Source organism: Elephas maximus, chromosome 20 (genome assembly GCF_024166365.1).
Source record: "Elephas maximus indicus isolate mEleMax1 chromosome 20, mEleMax1 primary haplotype, whole genome shotgun sequence".
Taxonomy (NCBI): domain Eukaryota; kingdom Metazoa; phylum Chordata; class Mammalia; order Proboscidea; family Elephantidae; genus Elephas; species Elephas maximus.
Genome location: NC_064838.1, coordinates 70,046,395 through 70,072,384, shown reverse-complemented (window position 1 = coordinate 70,072,384; position 25,990 = coordinate 70,046,395). Strand labels below are relative to the sequence as shown.

The window sequence follows — 25,990 nt, the reverse complement described above, 5'->3', positions numbered from 1 at the left end:
TTGCAAATATTTTCTCGCATTGTGTTAGTCATCTTTTCACTTTCTCGATAATGTCCTTTGTTGCACAAAAGTTTTTCATTTTAATGAAGCCCAACTTACCTGTTTTTTCTTTTGTTGCTCATGCTTTTGGTCTTATATCTAAAAATCCATTGCCGAATCCAAAGTCATGAAGATTTGCACTGTTTTCTTCTAAGAGTTTTAAAATTTTAGCCCTTTTGTTTAGGTTACTGATCAATTTTTAATGTAATTCTTATATAAGGCTTGAGGTAGGAGTTCAACTTCATTCTTTTGTATTGGAAATCCTGTTGTCCCAGTACCACTTGTTGACTCATTAAATGGCCTTGGCACCCTTGTCAAAATCAATTAGCTGTAGATGTGTGGGTTTATTCTGGACTCTCAATTCTGTAACATTGTTCTGTATGTCTATCCTTATGACAATATGGCACTGTTTTGACTACTGTAGGTTTATACTTAGTTTTTAAATTGGAAAGTATGAGTCCTCCAACTTTGTTCTTATTTTTCAAGATCGTTTTGGCTGTTTGGGGCCCCTTGCAGTCCCATATGACTATGAGGGTCAACCTTTCCATCTCTGCAAAAAAGATCTTTGGGATTTTAATAGGAATTATGTTGAACCTGTACTATACTTTGGGTAGTATTGCCATCTTAACAATAGTATGTCTTCCTATCCAAGAACAGGATTATAAGTGAATGCTATGAAGCAAAAACACAACGTTTTCATACTGACGTTTACCAGCCTTTCTATTCACTAAGCATTCCTTTGATTGCTGTAAGTTTTTTTAATTAGATTTCAGAGCTATGAAAAAGTTGATTCTGTCAGTTTTTGCCAACTTAGTGGTTTCTTCAGTGGGGGCACTAATTCTTGGAACTCCCTACTCCGCCATTTCTGTGACATCACTCCCTCTACCTATTGTTTTTAGCTGTTCTGTGTATCTAACAACATGCCTCTTAGTGGCTATGTTGCTTTCTCTACTGCCTGTATGTCAGATGTATTTAACTAACTCTGGGTTGTTGTGCACTTACGCAATTTCCAATATTTTATCCTTTTTAATAATACTGCCAGGAGCGTCCTTGTACAAAATTATTGATGCAAAGTCTGATTATTCCCTCCAGATAATTTCCCAGAAGTCACATCAGGTCACAGACCTCTATTAAGCACCTATTTTAACCACGGCACTCTGCTAGGTATTATGCGAAAGTTGCAAAAATGAAGGAGATTACACTGCCATCCTCCCAGGGCTCCACTGTCATGCTGTTGAACCCTTACAAATATCATTCCAATGGGAGGCAGAAATCATTCCAGGTGTCTTCATGATCATTGATCCGTGTAATTTGTACAGAGCAGGATTGCCCGCTTCTACCTCATTTCTGGAGGTGCCAACCCTCTGGCCCACTTTGATGGAAATTATTTTCTGTTGCACAATGTTATAGGAAAAGTAAGGAGGAGAGAAGATTTGCTGAATTATGTCTACTTTTTGTTTTATTTCCTTCTCGCAGTGCAGTGTCACCTGTGGGCAGGGATACCAGCTAAGAGCAGTGAAATGTGTCATTGGCATTTACATGTCAGTGGTAGATGACAATGACTGCAATGCAGCAACTAGACCGACTGATAGCCAGGTGAGTACCTTACCCAGGGGTTGGGTTTGGGCTGTACGATGCCAAGAGTTGTTGGTGGTTCTGTCAGAAATGAAGTCCTGCCATTGGCAGATATGTAGGTGGAGCAACTAGTTGATTAGCTCAATTGTCCTGATTTACTTGTTTTATTTAGAATCTAATATTTTGATGTATCAGTTTTGTTCTGTCTGGTTATTTGAAGTATATGTAGGTTTGATTCTAACACTTACTGGATGGCAAATGTTGATTTTTTGGTTTTGTTTTCTCAAACTCAGGGTTTTTTTTTAATGATTTCAACTTGGGGGTTTAGTAGAATGTCATATGTTTAAGCAGTGGTGTGTTAGAGCCGGCTTATACCAACTTGCAAGAGCCGATTGGTAAATTTTCAGGAATTATGAGAGCTGATTGTTAAACATAGCCATTATTAAAAATTAAGAATATAAAGCTTTAATTAAATTAAAAAAACCTTTTTTTTATATTTAATAAATTACGTTAAAAACAGAGATGATAAATACTCAAAATGCATTACTTTCTCACTATTTTACTACATTTTGCTGTTACTGTGCTCTCAGGGCTGCTAATGCCTATTGCGTCTATTTGGTGAAAATACTACATAATAAAATGTCACCGAATGTGTCTTCCCAAATCTGCATTCAGTGACGTCAAGTTTTTAGCTTGAAATTGACCAGGGTGGGAGCAAACAGCTGATGCTACAATTCAAGACCTAATTTATTGTTTTGTTGATTGTCTAGACCTAAGAACATAATGGAGAAAATGTTAATAATGCAGATTAAACTTAGAAGAATCTCATGTTTATAGCTGTTATATTGTGAATAGCACAAAAAACTCAAGGAAATATTCTTCTGGTATTCAAAACTATTATCTGCTTCAGCAAAGAAATTGTTCACATTATTGGTGAATGAGTGTTTTGACATGTCTTTATTGTTTCACTTTCATTTTACACTTAAATATAAACAAAAATACCAAATAGCATTTATGTCAGAACCACACTCATTCAGCAGTTACAACCATAGTTTAGACATGGATTCAAGAGTTCAGCAAAAATCAACCAGCGTATTTTGTGAGAATCAATTGGCTATATGGAATTTACAATAAAGAATTATATATTTTATTGTTATTTGTGGATTGCGTGTTATGCATTCTTTATATCAGTGAAATTTATAATAAACATATATAATATGTATGTATTTGTTTGTGTGTTTGGTGTGTGTGCGATTGTACACACACATCCACAAACACACACACACACTCCTTTTTTCTCAAGAGAGCCAGTTGATAATCATTTACCAGCACAACACACTGTGTGAGCCTGCAAGTTTGGCATGGTACATGTAAAGTAAATGTCTAAAGAGAAGACCTGGGCTTGCCCTTCAGCTTTGCTAGTTGTTGAAGACAGGATTTTAACCCAGACTGTGCCCAGAACTCATGTTCTAAGGCCCCATGTGCCCAAAGTACTGCGTCCATTCTGAGCACTCCCAGTTTGTTGCATTTCAACATGTGTTGTTCATGGGTGAAGAGTGTCAAAAAAGTGAATGGATATGGTGGTAATGTCATGGTAATGCTGATCAGTTAACCATACAACGATTTTGACTTGTGTGATCTTTACTTTTATTGTTTTATCAAAATGTTCTAAGCCAGTTTGACAAATGCCTGAGAAATGTTAGCTAGTTTGTTTTTTTTTATGTTCTAAACAGCCATAGAGCGAGGAGTTAGTTACTCCCTTAGAGATTCAAAACACATTTCTCTTTAAGTTATCCCACAATATCCATTTGACTATGGGGCAGTTCTCTTGGCTGCAGCATGGGGATAATTTCTTCAGTTTGTGAAAAGTTCCCTGTGGCTTTCTTTGGACCATGGGCAGAGGAATAGGCAAGGTCTGTAGCCACATAATCAAATTCCATGTTCAGTTTGTAAATTCCATAAGGTGAGGACCTGTCAGTCACATTCAGCTCTGAACCCTCAGCACTTCACTTTGTGCCTGGCACATCTTAGGCATTCAATGAGCATGTATTAAATCAAAGAATATTTGCCAACCACTGAGGCGGGGATGATGGTGAGCAGGTTTGTACTTTCCTTTCCCATCTGTAAATACGGGAAGATTATGTACACACGAATGACCTCAATTCATTATGGGCATTTTTTTCTGGGAGATTCAAGGGTCTTACATAAATCCCAGACATTGACGTATTGAGTACACCTCTTATATCTACACTGGACCTTCAGAGTCTCAGGAGTTAACTTTAGGTAAACATAGAAAGCAAATTCACGGTTAGCAAAATCTGACTAGAAAACTAATTGAAATGTGAAAATAAAATTTGGCCTTCAGGATTTAGAAAAAATTAACAGTTTTAAAATGATAGACTTCTTCTTACCGACTTACATGCCATTCTACAGTATTTTTTTCTCTTTCCACATGAACAAGTAGATAAAAATAGTTTCAAAATTCAGTAAATAGACACCTGCCCTGTATCAAGGCTCTCATAAAATATCTCACGTTATATCCAATTTTAAAGTTGAAGAAATTGAGGGTGAGAAAAGTCTTATGACTTGCCCAGAATCACACAGACATCTGAGGTCTTTTCTTAGAATTCTTAGCCCTTCTAATTCCATGCACCATGACCACTGAAATGTGCATTGGCTTGAAGGTAACTTTGGCTTCTTTCTTTCCCTCACATCTAGGACTGTGAGTTACCATCTTGTCATCCTCCCCCAGCTGCCCCAGAAGCAAGGCGAAACATGCACAGTGTACCGAGAACCCAGTGGCGATTTGGGTCTTGGACTCCAGTAAGAACTAGAATGGAAGAAGTGAAGTTGGGAGGGAAGGGGAGGCAGATGGTCTCTGAGGTGACTATAGAAACTGGGTTGTTAGCCAGTATTTGACCATTTCACATAATCTATGTGCATTATTTTACTCCAATGCCCAGTGCTCAGCCACTTGTGGGAAAGGGACCCGGATGAGATACGTCAGCTGCCGGGATGAGGACGGCTCTGTGGCTGATGAAAGTGCCTGTGCAGCTCTCCCTAGACCTCTGGCAAAGGAGGAGTGCTCTGTGGCCCCCTGTGGGCAGTGGAAGGCCTTGGACTGGAGCTCTGTAAGCAAGCGTATTCTTTGGAATTGGGAGGGAATTTGGGAAAACCCTGAAGGGAATGAATAGTGAGGGTTCACAGATATCAGTGGGTAATTTTTAGAGTTGGGCTTAGACAGTAATTTAAATCATTCTGCTCCATATATGGGCAACTGGTATGAATCTTAGGTACGCAAGAAATGGCATATTGTTAAGAAAAGTGTAAATCGACTTACAAGCTACTGGAGCCCACATCCTATTGGGCTGTTTAGAAATCCCAGTCTTGTACCACATCAGAATATAGAAGGCTTTTTAGAGTACCAAAAGTGGAGGTATGGTGAGGGACAGGCCTCTTACCTTGAGTCTGGTGTCTCCTACATCCTTATTTTCCAAGCTCCTATGAACCCTTGAAGCTGTGTGGTTCTTGGCTTCCCTGAAGAGAGAGTGAGAAGTAGGAATATTCTCCTAATGCTGTGGGTCCAGCTTCTGTCCACACCAAGCACCATCCATGAGGTCTCCCTGTCCCCTCAGGCTCTGCTAGAGTTGATGCCTGGGTCTCCTCCTCTCTAGCACTCATCAGCTTTTGTCTCCTTCCCCCTCTAGCCAAATATCCCTTCTCTTATACACCATTCTCCCAGCCCCCTCTGCCTTCTGAGATGGTCTTCATCACCTCTAAAATAACCTGGGCTTTGACCAAAGTAGAAGAACCTTTGTCTTCAGGCAGCTTCCTCTTTCTGCCTTGCAAAAATCCCAGAGTTCAGGAAATACAAAGCTTGGAATGGGTCAGTAGAGAGCATAAGGAAAATGGAGATTAATAGCTCAGTAAATATTATAGCAAATATATAAAATTTGAAAGGTGGAGTCAAACAGAAGTGTAAAAATCCAGACACTGACATTTTCTGGCTGCATGATCGACTCGACGGCAGTGGGTTTTTGGTTTTATGACCTTGAAACTCAATTTCCTCTGCTATTAAAAGAACACCAAAAAGAATTACCTACCTTATAAGGTTGTCTTGAGGTTTATTTGAGATTATATATGTTAAATGCCTAGTAAAAAAAATAAGTGCTCAATAAATGGTAGATAATCTTCTTCTCATGCCTTGAGCATTCAAACATCCATCCATCCATCCATCTGATTCTTGTCTAGTCACCAGATATTTGTGAAATCCTACCATAGAAAGAGCAGTGAACAATGAATAATAAATTCCCTGCCTTCTCAGAGATTATTCTAATAGAGGATCTATTCCATGAACAAATAACTAAATACATGTGTAGTATAGCAAAAGATACTGATAAGTACAAGAAAGAAATCATAGAAAAAGAAATAATGGCATACACAGAAAAAGATGGTATGCTCTTTTAAATTGGGTGGTCAGAAAAGGCCTGATATTGAGTCCGACCTGAATGAAGTGAAGGGGGGAGCTACGTGGATGTCTATGTGGTACAGCAGGTCAAAAACCCCCGAGGTGAGAGTGTTCCTGGCAGGCACAACAAATACCCAGAAGGCCGGTGTGACTGGAGCACAGTGAGTAGACAGTGATAGAACATAGCCAGTGGCCACATCATAAAAGGTCTAGTAGTTTGAGGTAAGGACCTTGGACATTATTCTTTGTGAGTTGAGAGTTCATTAGACGGAATGACATAATCTGATTTTTGTTTAAAAGGTACCATGTTTCATGATACATAGACAACAGACCTGGCTAGGATGGCAAGATTGTAAGGAGGAGTCCTCCTGAAAGGCCATTGCAGTAGTGTAGACAAGAGAAGATGATGGCTCAGACTAGGTGGTGACAGTGGAGACTGAGAAGGGGCTGGATTTGGGATCTGTGTTGGATACTGAGCTGACAGGGCTCCTTAATGAATTGGATATGGGGTGAGAAGAAATGAGAGGGAACAGGGATGACTCCAAGGTTTTTGTGACCTGAGCATCTGGGTAAATGGTGGGCCAGTTGCTGAAAGTGCACATTCATGAATTTATGACCGCCAACCCTTTTTCTTTCTGCACATCCATTGTAGTGCTCCGTGACTTGTGGGCAAGGCAGGGTGACCCGGCAAGTGGTGTGTGTCAACTACAGTGACCACATGATCGATCAGAGTGAGTGTAACCTAGACTACATCCCAAAAACTGACCAGGATTGTTCCATGGCACCGTGCCCTCAGCGGACCCCAGACAGTGGCCTAGCTCAGCACCCTTTCCAAAATGAGGGCTTTCGCCCCAGGAGTGCCAGCCCTAGCCGCATCCACGTGCTCGGTGGGAACCAGTGGAGGACCGGTCCCTGGGGAGCAGTGAGTATTCACCGAAGTCTTTCCCTTCTGTCCTTTCTTCTCTTTCACTTGAGGTAGAGTTTGGGGGAAAACAGGCTGGAAATGCCTTCGGATCATTTCTTCTTTTGTCATACAAGGGATTGACTTTGTACCTTTTCGTTTGTTTTGGATGAATTATAATGGGTTAATTGCAGCCCCTGAAAAGATGCCACAGGATGCTGTAAGGATGCACCTGTAAATGGCCTTGACCTCGGGGTGTGGGGATGTCACTGCTGTTATGTATGATCAGGTGACTCAGAGTTATCACGAAAGTGACAGGTAGCCCATACCTACAGGGAAATGAAGAGGACGGGGAATGTTTTCTGAAAAAAGAGTGCTAAGGAAAGTTGTTTTCCTTCTTGCCACTTTCCAGCTGCCTGCAGGCTCAAGCAGCACGGCTGCCGTGTAGTTTGTATTAGTAGATCATTGACCTGGATTTGGGGGCATGCTAGTCTAGGTAAGATTGGTGCTTAGGTTATCAGCACAGGCTCAGAGGGAGGGTGCTTGGGTTTGATCCCAGTATTTATGCTTTGAATCTTTTGGGCCTTACCCAGGTCCTCTTACCTCTTTGAGCCTCAGTTTCCCCATCTGTAAAACAAGGATAACAGTAACTCCTACTTTCCTAGTGATTGTAAGAATTAAATGCGATGATGCAAGTCAAGGGCTTGCGCTCTGCCTGACAGAGTCAGAACTTAATCAGTGTCAGCAATTACCTTTATTATTATCATCACCACTACCTTCAAATTAATAAGGCCTTGAAAAATATTTACCATCAAAGACAATCAATATGCTTTTAATGTTTTAAATTTTTTACTAAAAATAATTACAATGTGCAACACTGGAAACTTTTAATGGAACTACAGGAGGGGTAAGGTAGTGAGGGACCAGGGTAGGCATGGAGTCAGCGGTTGTTTTCTCATTGCTCAGGTGTCTTCTGTTTAACCGTGGACGATTTGCTTCCTTCTTGTACTGTGTTTAATTATTTCTGATCTAAAAAGCATTAGAAGGAAGCTGGCTGTTTCCCACCGTGTTTATGTTTTAGTAAATTAGACTAACTGCCCTGTGAATACTGGTAACCACTAAGCATTCTCGCCCACTGCAAGGGCTGGTCCCATGCAGAACACCTGCCAGGGTGGTGAGGACCTTCATCGTCTCATCCCCCTCACTTACTTCTTCTGCTTGTGCAGTACACACACTGCATGTCTGTACATGTTCTTCCTGCCTCCGTGGCAGAAAAGGTAGCAAAGAATTACAGACACTAGAAAAGGGGGATCTAAAGTTAACTGTGGACTCTAGAGGAAGAAGGCCACTTTACAGTAGATTTCTGCATAAACTTAAACCCTGCATGAATTTTTCTGTGTGTACCAATTAAGGATCTCTGGTTATAAACAAAAGAAACTGACTTCAGATCAAACCAAAGCAAACAAACAAAACTTCTCATTTAGCTTTTAAGAAAACATTCTGCATCCCACTTTGGAGAGTGGCTTCTGAGGTCTTAAACATTAGCAAGGGGCCATCTAAGATACATCGATGGATCTCAACCCACCTGGAGCAAAGGAGAGTGAGGCACACCAAAGACACAAGGTAATTATGAGCCCAAGAGACAGAAAGGACCACATAACCAGAGACTACATCAGCCTGAGACCAGAAGAACTAGATGGTGCCCAGCTACAACGGATGACTGCCCTGACAGGGAACACAACAGAGAATCCCTGAGGGAGCAGGAGAGCAGTGGGATGCAGACCTCAAATTCTCATAAAAAGACCAGACTTAATGGTCTGACTGAGACTAGAAGGACCCTGGAGGTCATGGTCCCCAGACCTTCTGTTAGCCCAAGACAGGAACCATTCCCAAAGCCAAGTCTTCAAACAGGGATTGGACTGGACTATGGGACGGAAAATGATACTGGTGAAGAGTGAGCTTCTTGAATCAAGTGGACACATGAGACTATGTGGGCAGCTCCTGTCCGGAGGGGAGATGTGAGAGCGGAGGGGGTCAGAAGCTGGCCAAATGGACGTGAAAAGAGAGAGTGGAGGGAGGGAGTGTGCTGTCTCATTAGGGGGAGAGCAGTTGGGAGTGTATAGAGAGGTGTATATAAGTTTTTGTATGAGAGACTGACTTGATTTATGAACTTTCACTTAAAGCACAATAAAAACTGAAAGAAAAAAAAAAACTGCTCATTTAGTCCCAGAAAGGACAGGGGCCAGAGCATCTTCAGGCATCTAGATCAAGAGTCAGCAATTTTTTTCCTGCAAAGGGCCAGATAGTGAGTGTTTTGGCTTTGTGGGCCGTAGTGTACCTGTCACAAAGACAGCTCTGCCGTGGTAGCAGGCCAGCAGCCATAGAGAGTACTGTACATGAACGACCGGGCACAACTGTGTTCCAATAAAACTTTTTTTTTTTACAAAAACAGGCCGCAGGTTGGATTTGGCCCCTGGGCTGTGGTTTGCCAACCCCTGATCCAGATGGAGCAGTAGCTAAGGGATGATTTATTTAGAGAGTTTCTGTGTTAATGAATTCCTTCCAATTTTGTTCCACCTTTGAATTACTATGCTCAGGGCTCAAATTCCCAGAGAAGCCTGATTGGCCCAGCTTGGCCCCTTGTCTACCCCTTGACCAGGGTAGGAAAGAGTATCTTGACTGACCAGATGGCTTCCTTTGGTGAGGAATGGCTCCTTGAGGCTGATACTGGCAATTGAATGGGAAGGCCTATGGGGCAGGTAAGAAAAATGATTGTTCATTGCCCCTACTTATCTGAAGGCCATTTGCACTCCTGTTGTCCAGCATGGACAACAAATCACATTCACATTTTGCTAATAGGTGCAGAGTCTGTTCAGAGAAATATTTACCAAGGAAAATGTCACCTAAAGAGAATAGAAGAAATTCCTAACCAAAGAAGTCCAGAGTATAATTCTGCAACACGGGCATGGAACTAAGAATCCCTATTAATAAACAACGCCAAGAGCAGACCTGGAAAAAGATTATGTATACTATTTCACCTGTGTGTGGGGTACAAAGACCCAGGCAGGCCCTGGCTTTAGGCAGTTCAAGGCTGTGCAGCTCGCTGGCTTGACCCTAGCTGAGCACAATATCCATCTCTTGGTTCCGAGTCTCAGTGGAGAGCATCTGATTGGTCACTGGGCAGCCAGTGGATTGGCTGGCCTTGGGTCAGGTGTTCACTCTTGTTCCAGTCAACCACAGTCCAGGGAAGGTAGCGTGTGGCCTATAGAGCCGTTCCTTCCAAAAACTGTGATTGGGCCGGACGGTAAGCCCTGTGACCACCATGCTGGGAGATACAGGGGAGAAGACATAAGACATTGAGCCCTCCCTCATAAAGCTTACTATTTTGTTTTTTAAATTGGGGCAACAAAACTCACAGGTGGAATAATAAAGGTATGATACAAGATTATATTCAGAGGGAAATTCAAGGACCAAAATATACATTATGAATCTTTTTACAACATTTGAGGCCCTTCCAACGTTTTAAGTTCTGGTCCCCAAATAAAGCTAAGTAAAACAACACAGCTCTTTGTGTTTTTTATTATGTACTAAGATATTTAAAAGTAAGAAACAAGTATTTCTCAGGGTCAGAGTAAATATACCAGGACCCTTCAGAAAATAGAGGAAGAATTTTTGTAAATAGAAAAGTGACTAAATGGTTTCTCAGACTGAATTAATAAATCTATTATCCTCCTCTGCTTTTAAAAAACTTAACCTCATACAAAATGATAGTATAGACACCCAATGCCACTACTAGTTGCCACTGAGTAGATTCTGACTCATGGCGACCCCATCAGGGTAGAAGTGTGCTCCACAGAGTTTTCAACAGCTGATTTTTCAGAAGTAGACCCCCAGGCCTGTCTTCCAGGGTGCCTCTGAGTGACGTAGAACCTTCACCCTTTCAGTTATTAGCTGACTGTATTAACCATCTTCGTCATCCAGGTGTTCCAGATACCAACTAGGGACCACTTTACAATCACTTATAATTCAACGGGTGTAGCCAGGGAAGTTGAACAAAGGTTCAAGGCAATAAGCAACAAAATACATTCACATCTTAAAGTGGAAGAAGTTTACCAGCAAGAAGCAGTGTTCGAGGATATTTTGGAATAACACTGGTTTGAGCTAGAGCCCTGGTGGCACAGTGGTTAATTGCTCAGCTGCTAACTGAAAGGTCAGCAGTTTGAATCCACCAGCCCCTCTTTGGAAACCCTCGGGGGGGGCAGTTGTACTCTGTCCTGTAGGGCCACTATGAGTTGGAATCGATTCAGCTGCAATGGCAACAGGTTTTACGGGGGCTTTTTTTTTTTTTTTTAGGATGAGATAGAATGAAATAGAAAGCACTAAGCAGCCTTCGGAACCTGGGACTGACAACATGACTGCAAATGTGCTTTGTGGCCTGATAACTCGTGGAAATTACATTGCTTTGAGAGCTAGATGGTTATTTTATATGCAAACTGGTTTTACAGTTTAAGGGTCAGAGTGAGGGATATTAGCAAACACATTGGGTTTAAAAAAGATAAGGAAATTATGTGAAGAAAAAAACACTCAAGATGTCGATAAATAAGACAGCTATGCGAAGCTCGTGAGGGAAACCAGCAGAAATGCAGACAGAAAGCCGTGACCACCGTGAGAGGGAGCATCAGGCTGAAAGTGCGTCTGAGGACAGGTTCCTCTATATGGAATTGGGTTCGTCGGGCAAGTAAAAAAATACCATAGAATAAAACAAATCCCGCTGCCATGGCTTTTGACATCTAGGCTATGGACAAGGGAGAGGAGGGAATACGACCTGCCAGGAAAGGATGTCTAAATGCTGTTCCATGATTCTTTCCTTGAGTAATTGAATGCGTTAATAAAGAAGCTTCATTTTGACAACTGGCAATTCATTAAGCATGTAATTTGACCCCTTTCATGTATGAAAAGGAAGGCAATGATGATTCTCAGTAAGCCCTTGGAATTTTGAAAATACTTTCTAAATAAACTGTGGTGTCAGCCTGTACCTCAGTATCTCTCAGAGGTGCAGACAGAGAGGAAGATGGTAAATTTGACTGCTTTGGAAATCACAAGACATCATCCCTCAGTAGGCATTTGTTGAGCTCCTACTGAGGTCCATGCCTGAAGGAGAAGCCACATCTCTGCTCTCCAGGTGTTTATAAGACCCATACATAAAGCTACCCCAGAGGAGGGAAGCTCTCAGGTTCTCAGGATTGTTTTTTGTCCACTTTGGACAACCTGGCTACAGTTTCTGTCACGTTAGTCTCTGACCTTTCAGCCAGCTAGAGATGGAGAAGGGGTTAACCTCTTGACTGATTGTGTTTAGTGCTCCAGTACCTGTGCTGGTGGGTCCCAGCGGCGTGCTGTCGTGTGTCAAGATGAAAACGGCTACCCCGCAGTCGACTGTGTGGAAAGAATAAAACCTGACGAGCAGAGAGCCTGTGAGTCTGGCCCGTGTCCTCAATGGGCTTATGGCAACTGGGGAGAGGTAAGAATGGACCGTCCATTTGTGTTTCCTTTGGAAACAGCACAGAATAAGTCTGCTGACCAAACCATAATGCTGCTTATATTTTATTTTAAGGAAGAAGAGATAGCTCTAGTAAAAGCTTCTTGATTTGGGATTAACTAGGAGACCTGTCTTAATTTTGGACTCTTTCAAAAGTGTGTTTATTACCAATTAGATGCAGCGTTAATAGGTAGCAGAGCAAAAGTAGGAAAGAATGCAGATAAGTGCCGGTTTAAGTTGTTTGTTCACGTCTGCTGATTAAAAAATGGATGCTTTTGAAGTGATTAAAAATATGTGTGAAATTAGTCCCTGTAAATCATGCTGTCTTCATCATAGTTTTGGGGTGTTTGTGATACACCTTTGTTCCAATGGCATAATGCCTCCCCATATTCCAAGTCCCTGATGAAGCCAGAAAAGGTATTACTCTTCCTATCAAAGATGATGCATTTTAATCACAGAAGAGAATAATTATCTGTACATTCTGACATAATGAAATTTTTCAGCTGTTACCATTTCAAGAAATGCCGCTATGAGGGATCAAGGGCAATACAGTATTTGAAGCAGACAGCACTGGGTCATTCCCAGCCCTGGCTCTTACAACTTTGTGACCTTGGCAAATAATGTAACTTTGTCAAACGTCTATATCCTCCCCTGAAAATGGGGGTAATAGCAAGGCCAATGCCAGTAATATTCATGAGCATTACACGACATAGTGCGCGTCAGACGCCTAGCACATAGCCTTCAATGTCAACAGCTATTGTAGTAGTAATTGTTAATGATGTTAATGGTCATTATCATTAATATTACTATTGTTATTAAATGCACTTTGAGCCCTTGTTATGGGTCAGGCTTAGATGCTTTTTGTTTTGTGTTTAATTAACCAAGAATGCCTCTCTCTACTCGTGAATCCACAGGGAGAGCAGATATTTAATGTGTTGAGTTGCTCTGTCTGTCCTGGCTATAATATTTATAAAATAAAACATGAGGATTAACGTCTTGGAGGCTCCAGTGCCAAGGGGGAAAGGACAGAGGAGACTGATGGGCACGTCAGCTCTTACTCTTGGCTGACCAGAGTCATGCATTTGCACTTCAATTTCACAATCTCATGCACGTAACCTAGTAGTCATAGGCAGTAAGAACAGAGAATTCTGTTCATTTACGTTAACAGTTGCGTCATTTTGGAAGGCTCTGCTGAAGAGGAGGAAGGGGGACTGGTCAGGCTTTGAGACTCATGTATTGTGGGTTTTCCAAAACTGTTCTGAAAAATTCTGTCCCGTGGGGCCGTGATTAAGCTTCTGTAATTGGACCCATGCCAGGAAAGTACTCACATTTGCTGGGATGCTTGCCGTCAGTACAGACCAGAGCATTCCAAATTCTGTGGGAGACCTGGCCTTGACATATCAGGGAAACCAGATTTCACTGTTCCTGGATGTGAGCACTGTGGTGCCGTCCAAAAAATACAACTTGTTCCTGCTTTGGAAGTTTGGGTCTAGTCAAGAGTCAGAATTTTTATCCAGCGTTCCCACCAAGTTGTTTATTCATCCTAGTGGAAAGTCACAGTTGTCCTAAGACATGGAGATAGTGTAAAAGATTTTAGCGTCAGAAAGGTCTATGGGGATTGGAACCAAAGATAGCCAAAGCTTGGCGACCACTTCTTAGAAGTTGCCAGAAAATAAAACCAGCTAAGTCATTATATCCTTTATTTGGTACTCAGTAGTTTTTTGTTTTGTTTTGTATACCTCAAAATAAGTAAATAAAGGTTATAATCTTATCCTTATTGTTAGGCACTAAGAAGTCAGTTCCCACTCCTAGCAACCCTATAAGACAGAGTACATATGGTTCCTAGGCTGTGATCTTTATAGAAGCAGATCACTAGGTCTTTCTCCCACGGAGCTGCTGGGTGAATTTGAACTGCCAACTTTTTGATTAGCAACCGAGTGCTTAACCATTGGACCACCAGGGCTAACTACGAGCCAAAAATCAACTTGAGGGCACCAAACAACAACTATCTTATCCTAAAACCAAAAACCAAATTCATTGCCATCAAGTCGATTCTGACTCAGAGCGACCCTGTAGGACAAAGTACAGCTGCCCTGGTTTCCAAGGCTGTTATCTTTATGGAAGCAGATCGCCAGGTCTGCCACATTTTCTCCCATGGAGTGTCTGAGCAGTTTAACCACCGCACCACCTGCGCTCCTTAATCTTATCCTAGCCACTTACTATTAATTGATCTTGATCAAGTTAATTAATCTCTCTTAACCTCAGTTGCCGCATATGTCTAAAATGGGGGCAATAATTACACCTTCCTCTTGATAAGATAATCCATATAAAAGCACTTGGCATAGATGAAGTGAAGCACTCAATGAACAGTACCCACTATTAAAGTTGGAGAGTGTCTGTAGTATATGTTCCCTTGGACTCCCTGGGTGGCGCAGATGGTAAATCACTCTGCTGCAAAAAGGTCACAGCCATGAAAACCATATGGGAGCACATTTCTACTCTGCTCACTCGGAATCTCCGTGAGCCCAAATCAGTTTGACCACATTAGTTTTTTATTGTTGTTGTTTTAATTTATACATTAAATTATATATATAATTTAGCTTGGTGATTTCCACCAAAGATTTACCTTGCACAGTGCCATCATGGAGTTTGGCTAGGAAATTTTTCTTATGGGAAAAGAAAATTTGTCATTGACTGCTCGGACAAAATAATTGCCATCTCCATTTTCCTTCTTCTAGTGTACTAAGCTGTGTGGTGGAGGAATACGAACAAGACTGGTGGTCTGTCAGCGGCCCAGCGGTGAACAGTTCCCAGATTTGAGCTGTGAAATTCTTGACAAACCTCCAGATCGCGAGCAATGTAACACACAAGCTTGTCCTCAAGATGCCGCCTGGAGCACTGGCCCTTGGAGCTCGGTACGGCCCTAACTGTTAATCATTGCTGACCTAACCATCTAACTAGCATACCAATCCCAAGGTATTCTGGGACACTCCTCTACAACAGATAGTTATCCTTCTCACAAGAGCCTCCCTGAAACCGTGCTGGAAACCATCTATTGTTTTCTCCATATTGACGCACAACAGAATTAATTTTTATAATTTTGCCCAGAGTGATTTTCAGAATAAGTGTACCTCATACAGGGCCTGGTGCCAAGAAGTAGCTTCCTTACCTAGAACGCTGGGGGTAGGGGAAACTTATACGTATATATATTTAAGACACAAATAACAACTTTGTGTAGTTATTAACCTTCAAAGTGATTTCAGCAGACAACTCAATAGCAGACCTTCCTTCCTTTTCTAACCTGTAGTGGTTTTGACTTTTGGGGGGAAGATACCTGCTCATATTGAGGCCAAAGTGGTTTTCCTGTCAGGGACTTTAGGACTTGGCTCTGTGCCACTTGGGTGCAGCTCTCAACACAATCATCACAAAGGTCGAAATGAGTGTGAAAATGGCCAACGGTGGAATCACAGACCTGGTGCCCTTCAGGGTGTCTGAAATGTTCTTTGTTCTTTACCAAGACAGGAAGTCCTTCGGAGATTATTTTTCACCTTGGTCCTTGGCTTCCTTTGCTCTCTGCTTCGTTAGGAGTTGATGTTGTAAGACAGGTTTGCCACTGCAAGTACTATGCAAACTCCTGGGGTAAAAACTCCTGGGGTAGCTCTTGGCAAACACAAGGACTGGCTGGGTCAGAACAGTATTTGGCTAAGTTGTGTCATAAGCTTGGTGCCACCAGAGCCATTGCAGGTAAAAGGAATAAACATTCACGTAAATATATTAATTGCACTGAACCCGAATTTAGCATTACATTGTCATACCCAGAAACCCTTTCTAGTCAATATGTTTCTGGGGGAAAGCTGTAACCACTTCAGAGCATATTCACCGATGGGACATGGCTGATAGTTGTTGTAGCTCCTAAGAGTCAAGGCTTTCATGTCTGAGATTGTTTCTGCAGGGATAACACTGGCTGTACAACCTCTGTACTTTGTGTTAAGTAGAAATCTAGACTAATTTAGAGTATTATCTCAACTGGTACTATTTAGCTGGGCTGTAAGGATTTCATTCCAGAGCTTAAGAAATGCCACTTTGAATCAGATGGATAATTCACCAGGAATATTTTGTCTGCAATACTGGCAACTGCTCCCCGACCCCAAGAAAAAAAGAACATTTTGAAGATCAGAAATAACCTTAGAATGTTAGGAATATCCTCTGACTTTCCTAAATTCCCTGACTCACCTATTATACATTATTTTTCATGAAAATTTCCCTCTTGAGCTCATTATATTTTCACCCTGTCCACTCAGCCAACACCACCCCCAACACCAGAGTTATGAGTTTCAAAAACTCTACAAGCCTTCTAAAAAGTAGCATTTCTTTAATTTTGACCAAGACACACCTCTTAAGCCTCAGAGACAAGGCTCGTCATTGCAAACTCCTTTAGTTTGGTGAAGAAAAGAAAACCCATATTTCCCTTTTCCAGACTCTAATTCCATTGATCATTCCATATTGTTCTCTCCTGGAAGGGTTCTTTGAGAAAACATAGTCTTAAGAATTATAAAATGTAGTACTCGGGGGTGGGTATATATGTCTCTGCAGCATTCTCTTCTAGGACACTTTTAAATACAGCTCCGATTTGTTACACAAGATCACTGCCTTCCCCACAGATACCTTAAGAAGAGTAGTTTCAGTTAAAAGGAGCCCTGGTGGTGCAGTGGTTGAACGCTTGGCTACTAACCAAAAGGTCAGCGGTTCGAACCCACCAGCCGCACCACAGGAGAAAGATGTGCCAGTCTGCTTCCATAAAGATTACAGCCTCGGAAACCCTACGGGGCAGTTGTACTCTGTCCTGTAGGGTTGCTGAGTCAGAATTGACTCCAGGGCAATGGGTTAGTTTCAGTTAAATGCTTAAATTTAAAAATGTGACCCACCTCTTATTTTAACTGAAGACTTTCAGTTTATTTAATTGTTCCTCTTGGGGCTGGCACACAGTTTTCTGAAACACCAGAGAGTAAAATTGGAGTGTTCTGCTAAAATCGCATAGGAAACAAAAATATTTAAAAATCCACATGAAGCAAACACATGTTTCTTTTGTAAAGTGATCTTATTTGAGTCTAGATTTAAATGCCTCTGTAGTGCAGGAGCAAGGCCACTTCTGCAATGTTTTTAAATTCTGATGTTTTTAAAAATCTAAATCAAAAGTATCTTATTTAAATAGATACATTTTTAATATCTACATATCCTAGATATATTGTAGGATTTTGACTTTAATTTTATGTTGATTTCCGTGGGTTGTAGTACAACCTCCTGGTAAGTCTGAGTGTGAGCGTACCTCAGTGAATTAACAGCCATAAAATCACTTCTGTGGTGCTTCGTCCTTTTAACCGACAGTGAAATGAACAACAACAACAACAAGGATTGTATGTGAGGTGCTAATATGTTGCTGCCAACAGAAAGCAAAATAGATTTATTAAGAGACCAAGGGTAGCACTTAGTGCTTTTCCTCCCAGGCACTCCCACTCTGTAGACAGCCTGCAGAAGCAGCTAGGGTGTCGAGCAGGCCTTCTCCAAGGTCAAGATGCAGATAGCCTAGTCCAACACCTGCTACCGAAGAGCAGTATCTGGAAAAGAAACTCAAACTAGCTGTGAAATATGGCTTCCTGAGTCTCTAAAGTGAAGCTTCTGTGAGCTTAGGGTCCAAGTCCCTGTTCTAGACCCTTAATTCTGGCTCAAGTCATTGCAGATTTTGAATCACGATTGTGAAAATTGTGAAAATCATCTTCCTGTTCATCCTCTCCTGCCTTCTTTTTAACGTGTCCTTTTGGTAATGTTTTACTTTTTTAACATTTTATTTATTTTGTTGTTGTTCTTGAGAATATACACAGCAAATGTACAGTTCAGCAACATTGATTACATTCTTCGAGCTCGTGCAACCATTCTCAGCCTCCTTTTCGAGTTATTCCTCGCCCGTTAACTTAAACTCACTGCCGCCTAGCCAGGTTCCTATCTAATCTTTAGAGTTGCTGTTGTCAATTTGGTCCCATATAAATAGTTCTTAAAAGGGCACAGTGCTCAAGGCAGACATTTTTTGCTAGTTAAGCTCAACTATTGTCTGGTTTTAAGAAGACTTCAGGGGGTATTTACTTTTGAAACAAGGTTCTTAAACCGACGTGCCTTTCATTCAACACCTGCAGCCCATGTCAGGTACAGACCAGAGTGGTACATTGGGAAGGGTGAGCTAATGCATCTAGGTAACTAAGGAAAAACGTTCTGCTGGGTGATGTCATAGATCCAAGATGGTCTGCAGCCTTCCTTTGCCTGTTACCCCCGTGTATCTGCTTGCTAATCAGCTTCGAGGCTGGAATTCTCCTTAGGAGAAATGGCTTGTTTGAGTTTTTCATGACAAACCTGACAGTCTTCTCTGAGCCTCGATTTAGGTGCTCTGGAATCATGCTTGTCAACCTGAGTAATGAGAATTTATGGGCTCATCCAGGAACTCTGCTTTTGTTTCTGCCTGGCCAACTTATGGATTTGTGTCTACCTCATTTTCATGTTCAAGCTTGCAGCTTCTGTAGGTAGAAAGAGAAAACATGTGACATCAGTACTTTATCATCTAACTGCGTCTGTCTCCAGAAAAAAATAAAGACTGTAAATATCGCTACCGTATTTCCTGAGCAGCATTGTCAGCAGCCAAGCCTAGTACTATTGGAATATTTTGAGCAGTACAGTTTTCTGTTTATGTAATAAAGCGTATTTATTTTTTCATGTTATTTAATTTTATATACAGTGTTTAAAAATCAGTGTTTATCAGCAGACTGTAAAGGCAAGTAGGCTGCTGGAATCAGAAATGCACATATATGTTTCTTTTGGTTTTTTTTTAAATACACGTTAATTTTGTAAACCTTCACCCTGTACCACCCCCCACCCCTACCCCAAAAATCTGAATAGCCAAGTAGCAATCTTTGTATAACTGGGTAGTCCAAAATGTATATTTTAAAGGGATATTTTTAAAATCACTTCTGAATTGAAAATGATACTTAGTGTTATAACTAAAAATATATGAGGCTTAACATTTTGTTGTTTTCTAACACTGTTGTCCTGATTCATTGAATATCAACCATGAAATATGAATGTTCCATTCACTGAATTTGTAGATAATGATAAAACATAGCCAGGAGACAAAAAGGGCGATTAGAAGATGTGGCTGTGAACAGACAGGAGATAGAGGGGTAGCGAGGGTAACGAGCACCCAGGGGCCATCTCTAAGTTTGCACCCCTCCACCTCGTGGACAAGGGGGAGGTGTGATTCGCTGCCCGGCCAATCTTGTCTGGCACCCTGTTGTACTTGGGTCTGGGGGCAAATGCCCCCTGTATCCCCCTCTTGCTACGCCTCTGGATACGTACAGGAAAAAGCTAATGTAATATGTGTTTATTTTATTAGACCTTATTGTTCATGTTTAGATAACTGCCAGAGGCTTACAACATATCGTCAATTTTGTTATGTGTTCAATTGTGCTACGTTTCAGAAAGCATTTGTTACTAAAGAAAATTTTTTAAAAATACTGTAATGATAAAGTTGGATGTTTCAGGGGAGCTTACCCTTTTCAAAAAAATACATAAATCATACAAATGACCCCGTAGGCCTGTGGGTACCGCATTCCTCTGTTGAGCTTGGGTTTTGTACTATAGTTTATTATGGTAGCTGAGGATGGAAGGACCAGGATTAAGGTGTCCCTGTGTGAGTTAGGAAGAGCCCCGGTGGCGCAGCGCTTAGCTGCCAACCAAAAAGTCAGCAGGTTGAACCCGCCAGCCACTCCATGGGAGAAAGATGTGGCAATCTGCTTCCATAAAGATTACAGCCTTGGAAACCCTATGGGGCAGTTCTCCTCTGCGCTGTTGGGTTGTTAGGAGTCTGAATTGACTCAACAGCAGCGATTTGGTTTTTTTGACATGTGAGTTTTTTTTTTTTTTAATAAGGAGCTAAATAAGATAACTTCTTCAAAGCAAATGATGATAATAATAGCTAACATTTTTGAACCTTTGCCATGTGCCTGGCCAAGCTAAGCCAATGCACATCACATTAACTCTCTGTTACCCATGAGGGCGAGTCTGTTAGGAACCATCCGACTCTGTGACAATCAACTTTAGTGATAAGATCTCTATGTCTTCGTACTGACCATATTAATCCTGCTGTTTTCATAGACAGAAACAGCCCATGTTCTAAATTTTTTAAGCCTCCTGTTTTTGTACAATAAAGGATGTGCCTAAAACACAAACTCCATCATCTAACCTCAATATTATTTAGCTAATTTTAACATTGTCCATTTGATTACAACAGCAACAGACAGTCCAAATTTGCATTACTGCTTTCGGTAAATTCCCGTTTACCAGTTACTTCAGACCAATAGTTATGAGCACATTTGTCATTGTTATTGTTGGCTGCTGTCAAGTCAGCTTCTGACTCACAGAGACCCCACGCACAACAGAACGAAACACTGCCCAGTCCTGCGCCATCCCCAGAATCAGTTGACGTTTAGGGAATGGCAAACAGAATTTCTCCCTTTTAAGTGGAAATAAAGATTTTGGCCATAAGGATTATCATATGAAATACATATGCACTTTTTTTTGGAAATATGTTTTACTAAAAAAAATACCAATCAAGTTGATTCCAACGACTCATAGCAACCATATAGGACAGGGTAGAACTGCCCCATAGGGTTTCCAAGGAGCAGCTGGTGGATTCAAACCGACAACCTTTTCGTTAACAACTGAATGCTTAACCACTGTGCCACCAGAGCTCCACTACTCAAACCAAGACACATCTTAAACATACTGCTAATGACTTAAAAAAAAAAAAAAAAAAAAAGCCATTATTTGACTCTACCATTGTGAGGTATAAAAAATACGATAATTATTTTTTGATAAAAAAATTATGACATATGAAATTACAAAATTTACCTGAATTCAGAGTAGATAAGACTCTGTAAATCCCTCTTGCCTCAAAAGTGTTCAGAACAGACGGCACACTCACCTGTGTCTAGTTCATCGGAAACAAAATTAGCTAGCTTATTTTTATTCTGCAGTAATTACAGCGATCCTGTGCCTGTCAGAGCCTTCGTTCCTGCGTTCTGACAGTTAATATTTCATGGTGGCTTGACAGATTTTTATTTTTATGGTTTTAAAATGTCCCAAAGTGGGGCACAGGGACGGGAGGGCTATTAGACTGTGAGGAGGAGTGGAGGTCCCGTCCCTGACTCACGTCAGGAGTTGTCCTGGAGTCAAAAGGAAAGGGAACTTTGGAATGTGGAGGGCAGAGGTAAAGCCCAGGCCTAATTGGCTGGGGGAGAATCCTGGAGATTACCGAAGGCAGCTGAGAAAGGTTTATTTTAAGGAGAGAGAAAGGGGGGTAAAACAGTCTGGGTCATTCCTTAAAAAAAAATTGTTGTTCATTTTCCATCAAATACCTTTTAAGCATCTACTGTGGACCAGGTACTGTCCTGGTTCTACGAGCATAACAACGAACAAGTCAGACAATTTATTCTAGTGGAAAAGTAGAAAATATGGTGTTAAACTAACGAAACTAATAAACACGTAATTAAAGAAGTAGGAGCCCCGGTGGCGCGGTGGTTAAAAGCTTGGCTGCTAACCCAAAGGTCACCAGTTCGAATCCACAAGCCACTCCCTGGAAACCCTATGAGGCAGCTCTACTCTGTCTTATAAGGTCAGTATGAGTCAGGATCGACTCCACAGCAATGGGTTTGGTTCTGGTTTTTTGGTTAATTAAGGAAGTGACCCGCCACCACCACCACATCACTATCATAAAAATAGAAATTGGTATTAGGGCATTTATCTTCATGGCCACTGATAATGTTTGCTCAATAAATATAAATTAGCGATCCCGTCTTTCCTTTGAGATATGCAATTGTCCAACCATTTTCAGTGGTACAGAACCTTTAAAAGGCCCTGACAGTAGCATATGCTTCTAATTTCTTTTACACCAGAACCCAGAGTTCAGTGGTCTGGAAGCCAGGAGAAGTGGAGGACCCTGTTTCCTGCCTTCTCCCTCCTGGGGAGGGTCCTCAGTCTCCACACAGGTGGGAAGTTGTGGCCTGTGGGATCTGTCTCCTTTGTTCCGTAACTGGTTCCAATAAAAAGACCTGGGATATGTGGATTGCCACTACCGCTTTTGGTGTAGTCGCTGTTTCTTCCTCTAAAGTGGGATCGTTGCCTTGGAGAGTTTTCATGACCACAACTGCCCTTTCCAGAAATTTATGAAAGAGAAAAGTGGCAACTGAGAAGAGAGTGTCAAGGGAGTCGTGTGGAAGATAACCAATACACAGGCTTAACCCTCCTACCCAGCCAGACACACATCCCCGTCCTATTAGAAAGTGCTTGTGCCCTCGCCAAAACAGTTCAATAGAACCTTCCCCAATGATGGAAATGCTCTCTGCCTTCGCTCTCCAATATGGAAGCCACTGGCCACAGGTGGCTGCTGTGCACTTGAAATGTGGCTAGTTGCACCTAGGAAATGATTTTTTTAATTTTTTCATTTTAATTAATCTAAACTTGAACAGCCACCTGTGGCCAGTGGCTGCCATATTGGAGAGGGCAGTATTAGGAAAAGGACATCATCAGCAATTAATAATAAACCAGCCAAGAAATCGATAAATGTGTAAAAGCATATAAGGTGTCCGTGTAGGGTGTCCTGGCATCTTATGATGAGCTATCTCTCGCCCTCCTTCTGCCCTGTGCTGTGATTTTGGAAAACTTCAGTGGGTATTTCTTGACAGCTGAGCTTTAGAAAAAAACAGGAGAGGACAGTGAAAGGAGAGGCTGTCAGAACCAGCTGTCTTGAAAGTTGTGACTCCAGGCCCTCAAGGTAAAAGCAGCTGTTAAAACAGACTCCCCTCTTGGGCGTCTCAGAGTTCAAGTTCATCGGGCGGCAAGTGCATGTAGTTAAGGAGAAAGTATGTTTGTGTGCTCGGGTGGGGTGCCAGGGCAAGATTTGACTGATGCTTTTGGGGAGAAGGCAAACTGGAAGACCCTGGCAGCCACCTTATAGACGACTGAGTTCCGAGATCCTTTCTCTTTGGAGGAAAATTTTCAGGAAAGCAGATGTCCACATTCTCTGAGTCCAGCAGGCGGAGGTCAAGCAGATTAGTTTTGCAGGCCCTGTTTCAAAGACACAGAAGAATCAGAGTTGAGAGGACATCTCCTCTATCAGGGGGATGCTCACCACTTATCTTTGCAAAATTTAGCCTCTGCAGTGTTGAGAAAACCCTTACGGATCCATTCACACATGGAAGAGCCCAGAAATCAAAATACGTGTGTCAACATTGCCTGCTAATTACTAATAATGCCGTCAGTTGTCTTTTCCAGTGGTCTGTCTAAATCCCGATAGATTTTTTTTTTTCTTTAGGGTGACATCCTGAATTAAACTATCAACCATTCAGGTGGCCTATTGTCTAGAAGCATTTATTAATTTATTATGTTCACACTCCTCGGTTGCACTAAAATAGGAAATAAGTCTTCCTAAATTACTTTCTCCGGAAACAACTCAGGAGTGTACGAATGAACAGCTTTAGTTACCCACAAAAGAGCTGCCCCCACCACGTTGATTTTGTGCAGTATGTTTCCTCCCACAAATAGGATGAATTTGATTTTTTTTAATAGAGATGGCTTATTTTTTAGAGCATTTACTCTGTGCTGGAATTATGCTAAGAGTTTACCCACAATATCTAATTCAGTCCTCTCAATTTGATGAAGTCAGTAAGTACCATCTGAGACGTCAACTAGTTGATACTAGGTCACATTGCTGGGAAGTGGCTGAGTCAGGATTTGAACCCAGGACTTCCTGACTTCCAAGCTTTGGGTTTTAACGAAGATAAAATCCCCTCATATTACCGTTTAGTTGGTGAAATGGTGAAATGCAACCTCTGTGGAAAAAGGCTGTTGGCAATATTTTCTGTTCTTGCGGGTTATAACTATTTGAAACATTCTGAGATTATTGAGCATTTGTATAATTTCTCAGAGCTCTAAGGGGGATATGAATATGACAAAATTGTTTCCCTTAACTTTAAGCCAAATAAAGAGCAAAATTTGAGCCTTTTAGGACATACTGAGAGGAAAAAAAAAAAAGAACTTCCCATATTTATTAAGGACGCATTGGATGACGTTTCTGGCATTTTAATATATACAAAGAGAAAGGAATAACGTGAGGTAATAAATCTAAGAGTTTTCTTTACTCTGTGGTTGTGTAGATAATCAGGACGATAAGTCCCATTTTATCAGAGCCAGCTTTACTCAGCAGCTTGCAGAGTTTTCTGGCAATAGGATGTGTTATAGGACGTAACATGCTGTAGCACTATAAGTGAATTTTGAAAAATGATGAAATCAAAATTTATTAAAAGTGATCCCACACTAATAATTCTTTGGTTGAAAGGAAGTACATTAAATGCATTGAAATGTCTTCCAGACTATTTCTTGAGCTCAAACTAAGTTGTAGGAATTGTGCTCGTCTTTTGGCAAGGCTGAGACTTACTCGTCCTCGTTGGTGGGACAGCCAACCCTATGGAGGTCTGCCCTTAAGTTCTCTCCCTTTTCTCACCTCACTTTTTCTCAGTGTCTGCTGTACTACCTGGTCCATGTAGGCGATGAATGACAGGACATGGAGAGGGAAAACAGAATGGGTCTGCTTCCTTTTTCTTATCTGGACAGAGGAAAAAATGTAGACATAGCCACCACATTTCAAGCAAAAAAGAAAAAAAAACCTACTTCCCAAATCAATTGTTTAATTGCTCCACACCTTAATTTTCTTCTGGGTGACAAGACCCACAGTTCAGGCCTGGTGGTGTATCGTAAATTAATAAATGAGTGAATGAGCCCAGCTACTCAGGAGCTGAACTCCTTATTGTGTCGCCTAGAAATCTAGAAATAAATAGTCACCTTTGACAGAAGAAATCATTAAGAAGAAATGCATAGGATTGAGTAGAGGTATTATACCAATAATGATTACCTGACTTGGAGAATTGTGTGGTATTTATGTAGGAGACAGTCCTCGATTTGAGCAAACTAGAGTTTTGGAGGCGATGAGACATCAGATCTACAATTGTTTGCAAATGGTTCAGGAACAGACAAAGTAACAGTGTGTACATACGAAGAAAGAGCCACCAACCAACCAGTTACTATCCAGTTGATTCTGACTCATGCCAACCCCATGTAGGTCCGAGTAGAACTGTGCCCCATAGAGTTTTCAATGGCTGATTTTTTGGAAGTAGATTGCCAGGCCTTTCTTCTGAGGCACCCCTGGGTGGACTCAAACTGTCAAACTTTGGGTTAGCAGCCGAGCATGTTAACCATTTGTGCCAGCCAGAGATTCCATATAGATAGAAGGGGTGAGCAAATGTGGCGGGTTGTTGTTGACAGTTGGGGAGTATGGATAAGGGAGATAAAGGGTTCTTTGTGATGTTCTTGACAT

General features: G+C 41.4%; 1 protein-coding gene across 1 annotated transcript in view; it reads left to right on the top strand.

Annotated features, from left to right (window-relative positions):
* Positions 1 to 25,990, top strand: part of ADAMTS9 (ADAM metallopeptidase with thrombospondin type 1 motif 9) — a 199,390-nt gene that overhangs the window by 94,133 nt on the left and 79,267 nt on the right. The window contains exons 23-28 of the mRNA XM_049862795.1: positions 1,516 to 1,635; positions 4,333 to 4,437; positions 4,578 to 4,745; positions 6,735 to 7,004; positions 12,340 to 12,501; positions 15,258 to 15,434. Coding sequence (XP_049718752.1) covers positions 1,516 to 1,635; positions 4,333 to 4,437; positions 4,578 to 4,745; positions 6,735 to 7,004; positions 12,340 to 12,501; positions 15,258 to 15,434 — 1,002 coding nt within the window. The remainder of the gene's footprint in view (positions 1 to 1,515; positions 1,636 to 4,332; positions 4,438 to 4,577; positions 4,746 to 6,734; positions 7,005 to 12,339; positions 12,502 to 15,257; positions 15,435 to 25,990) is intronic.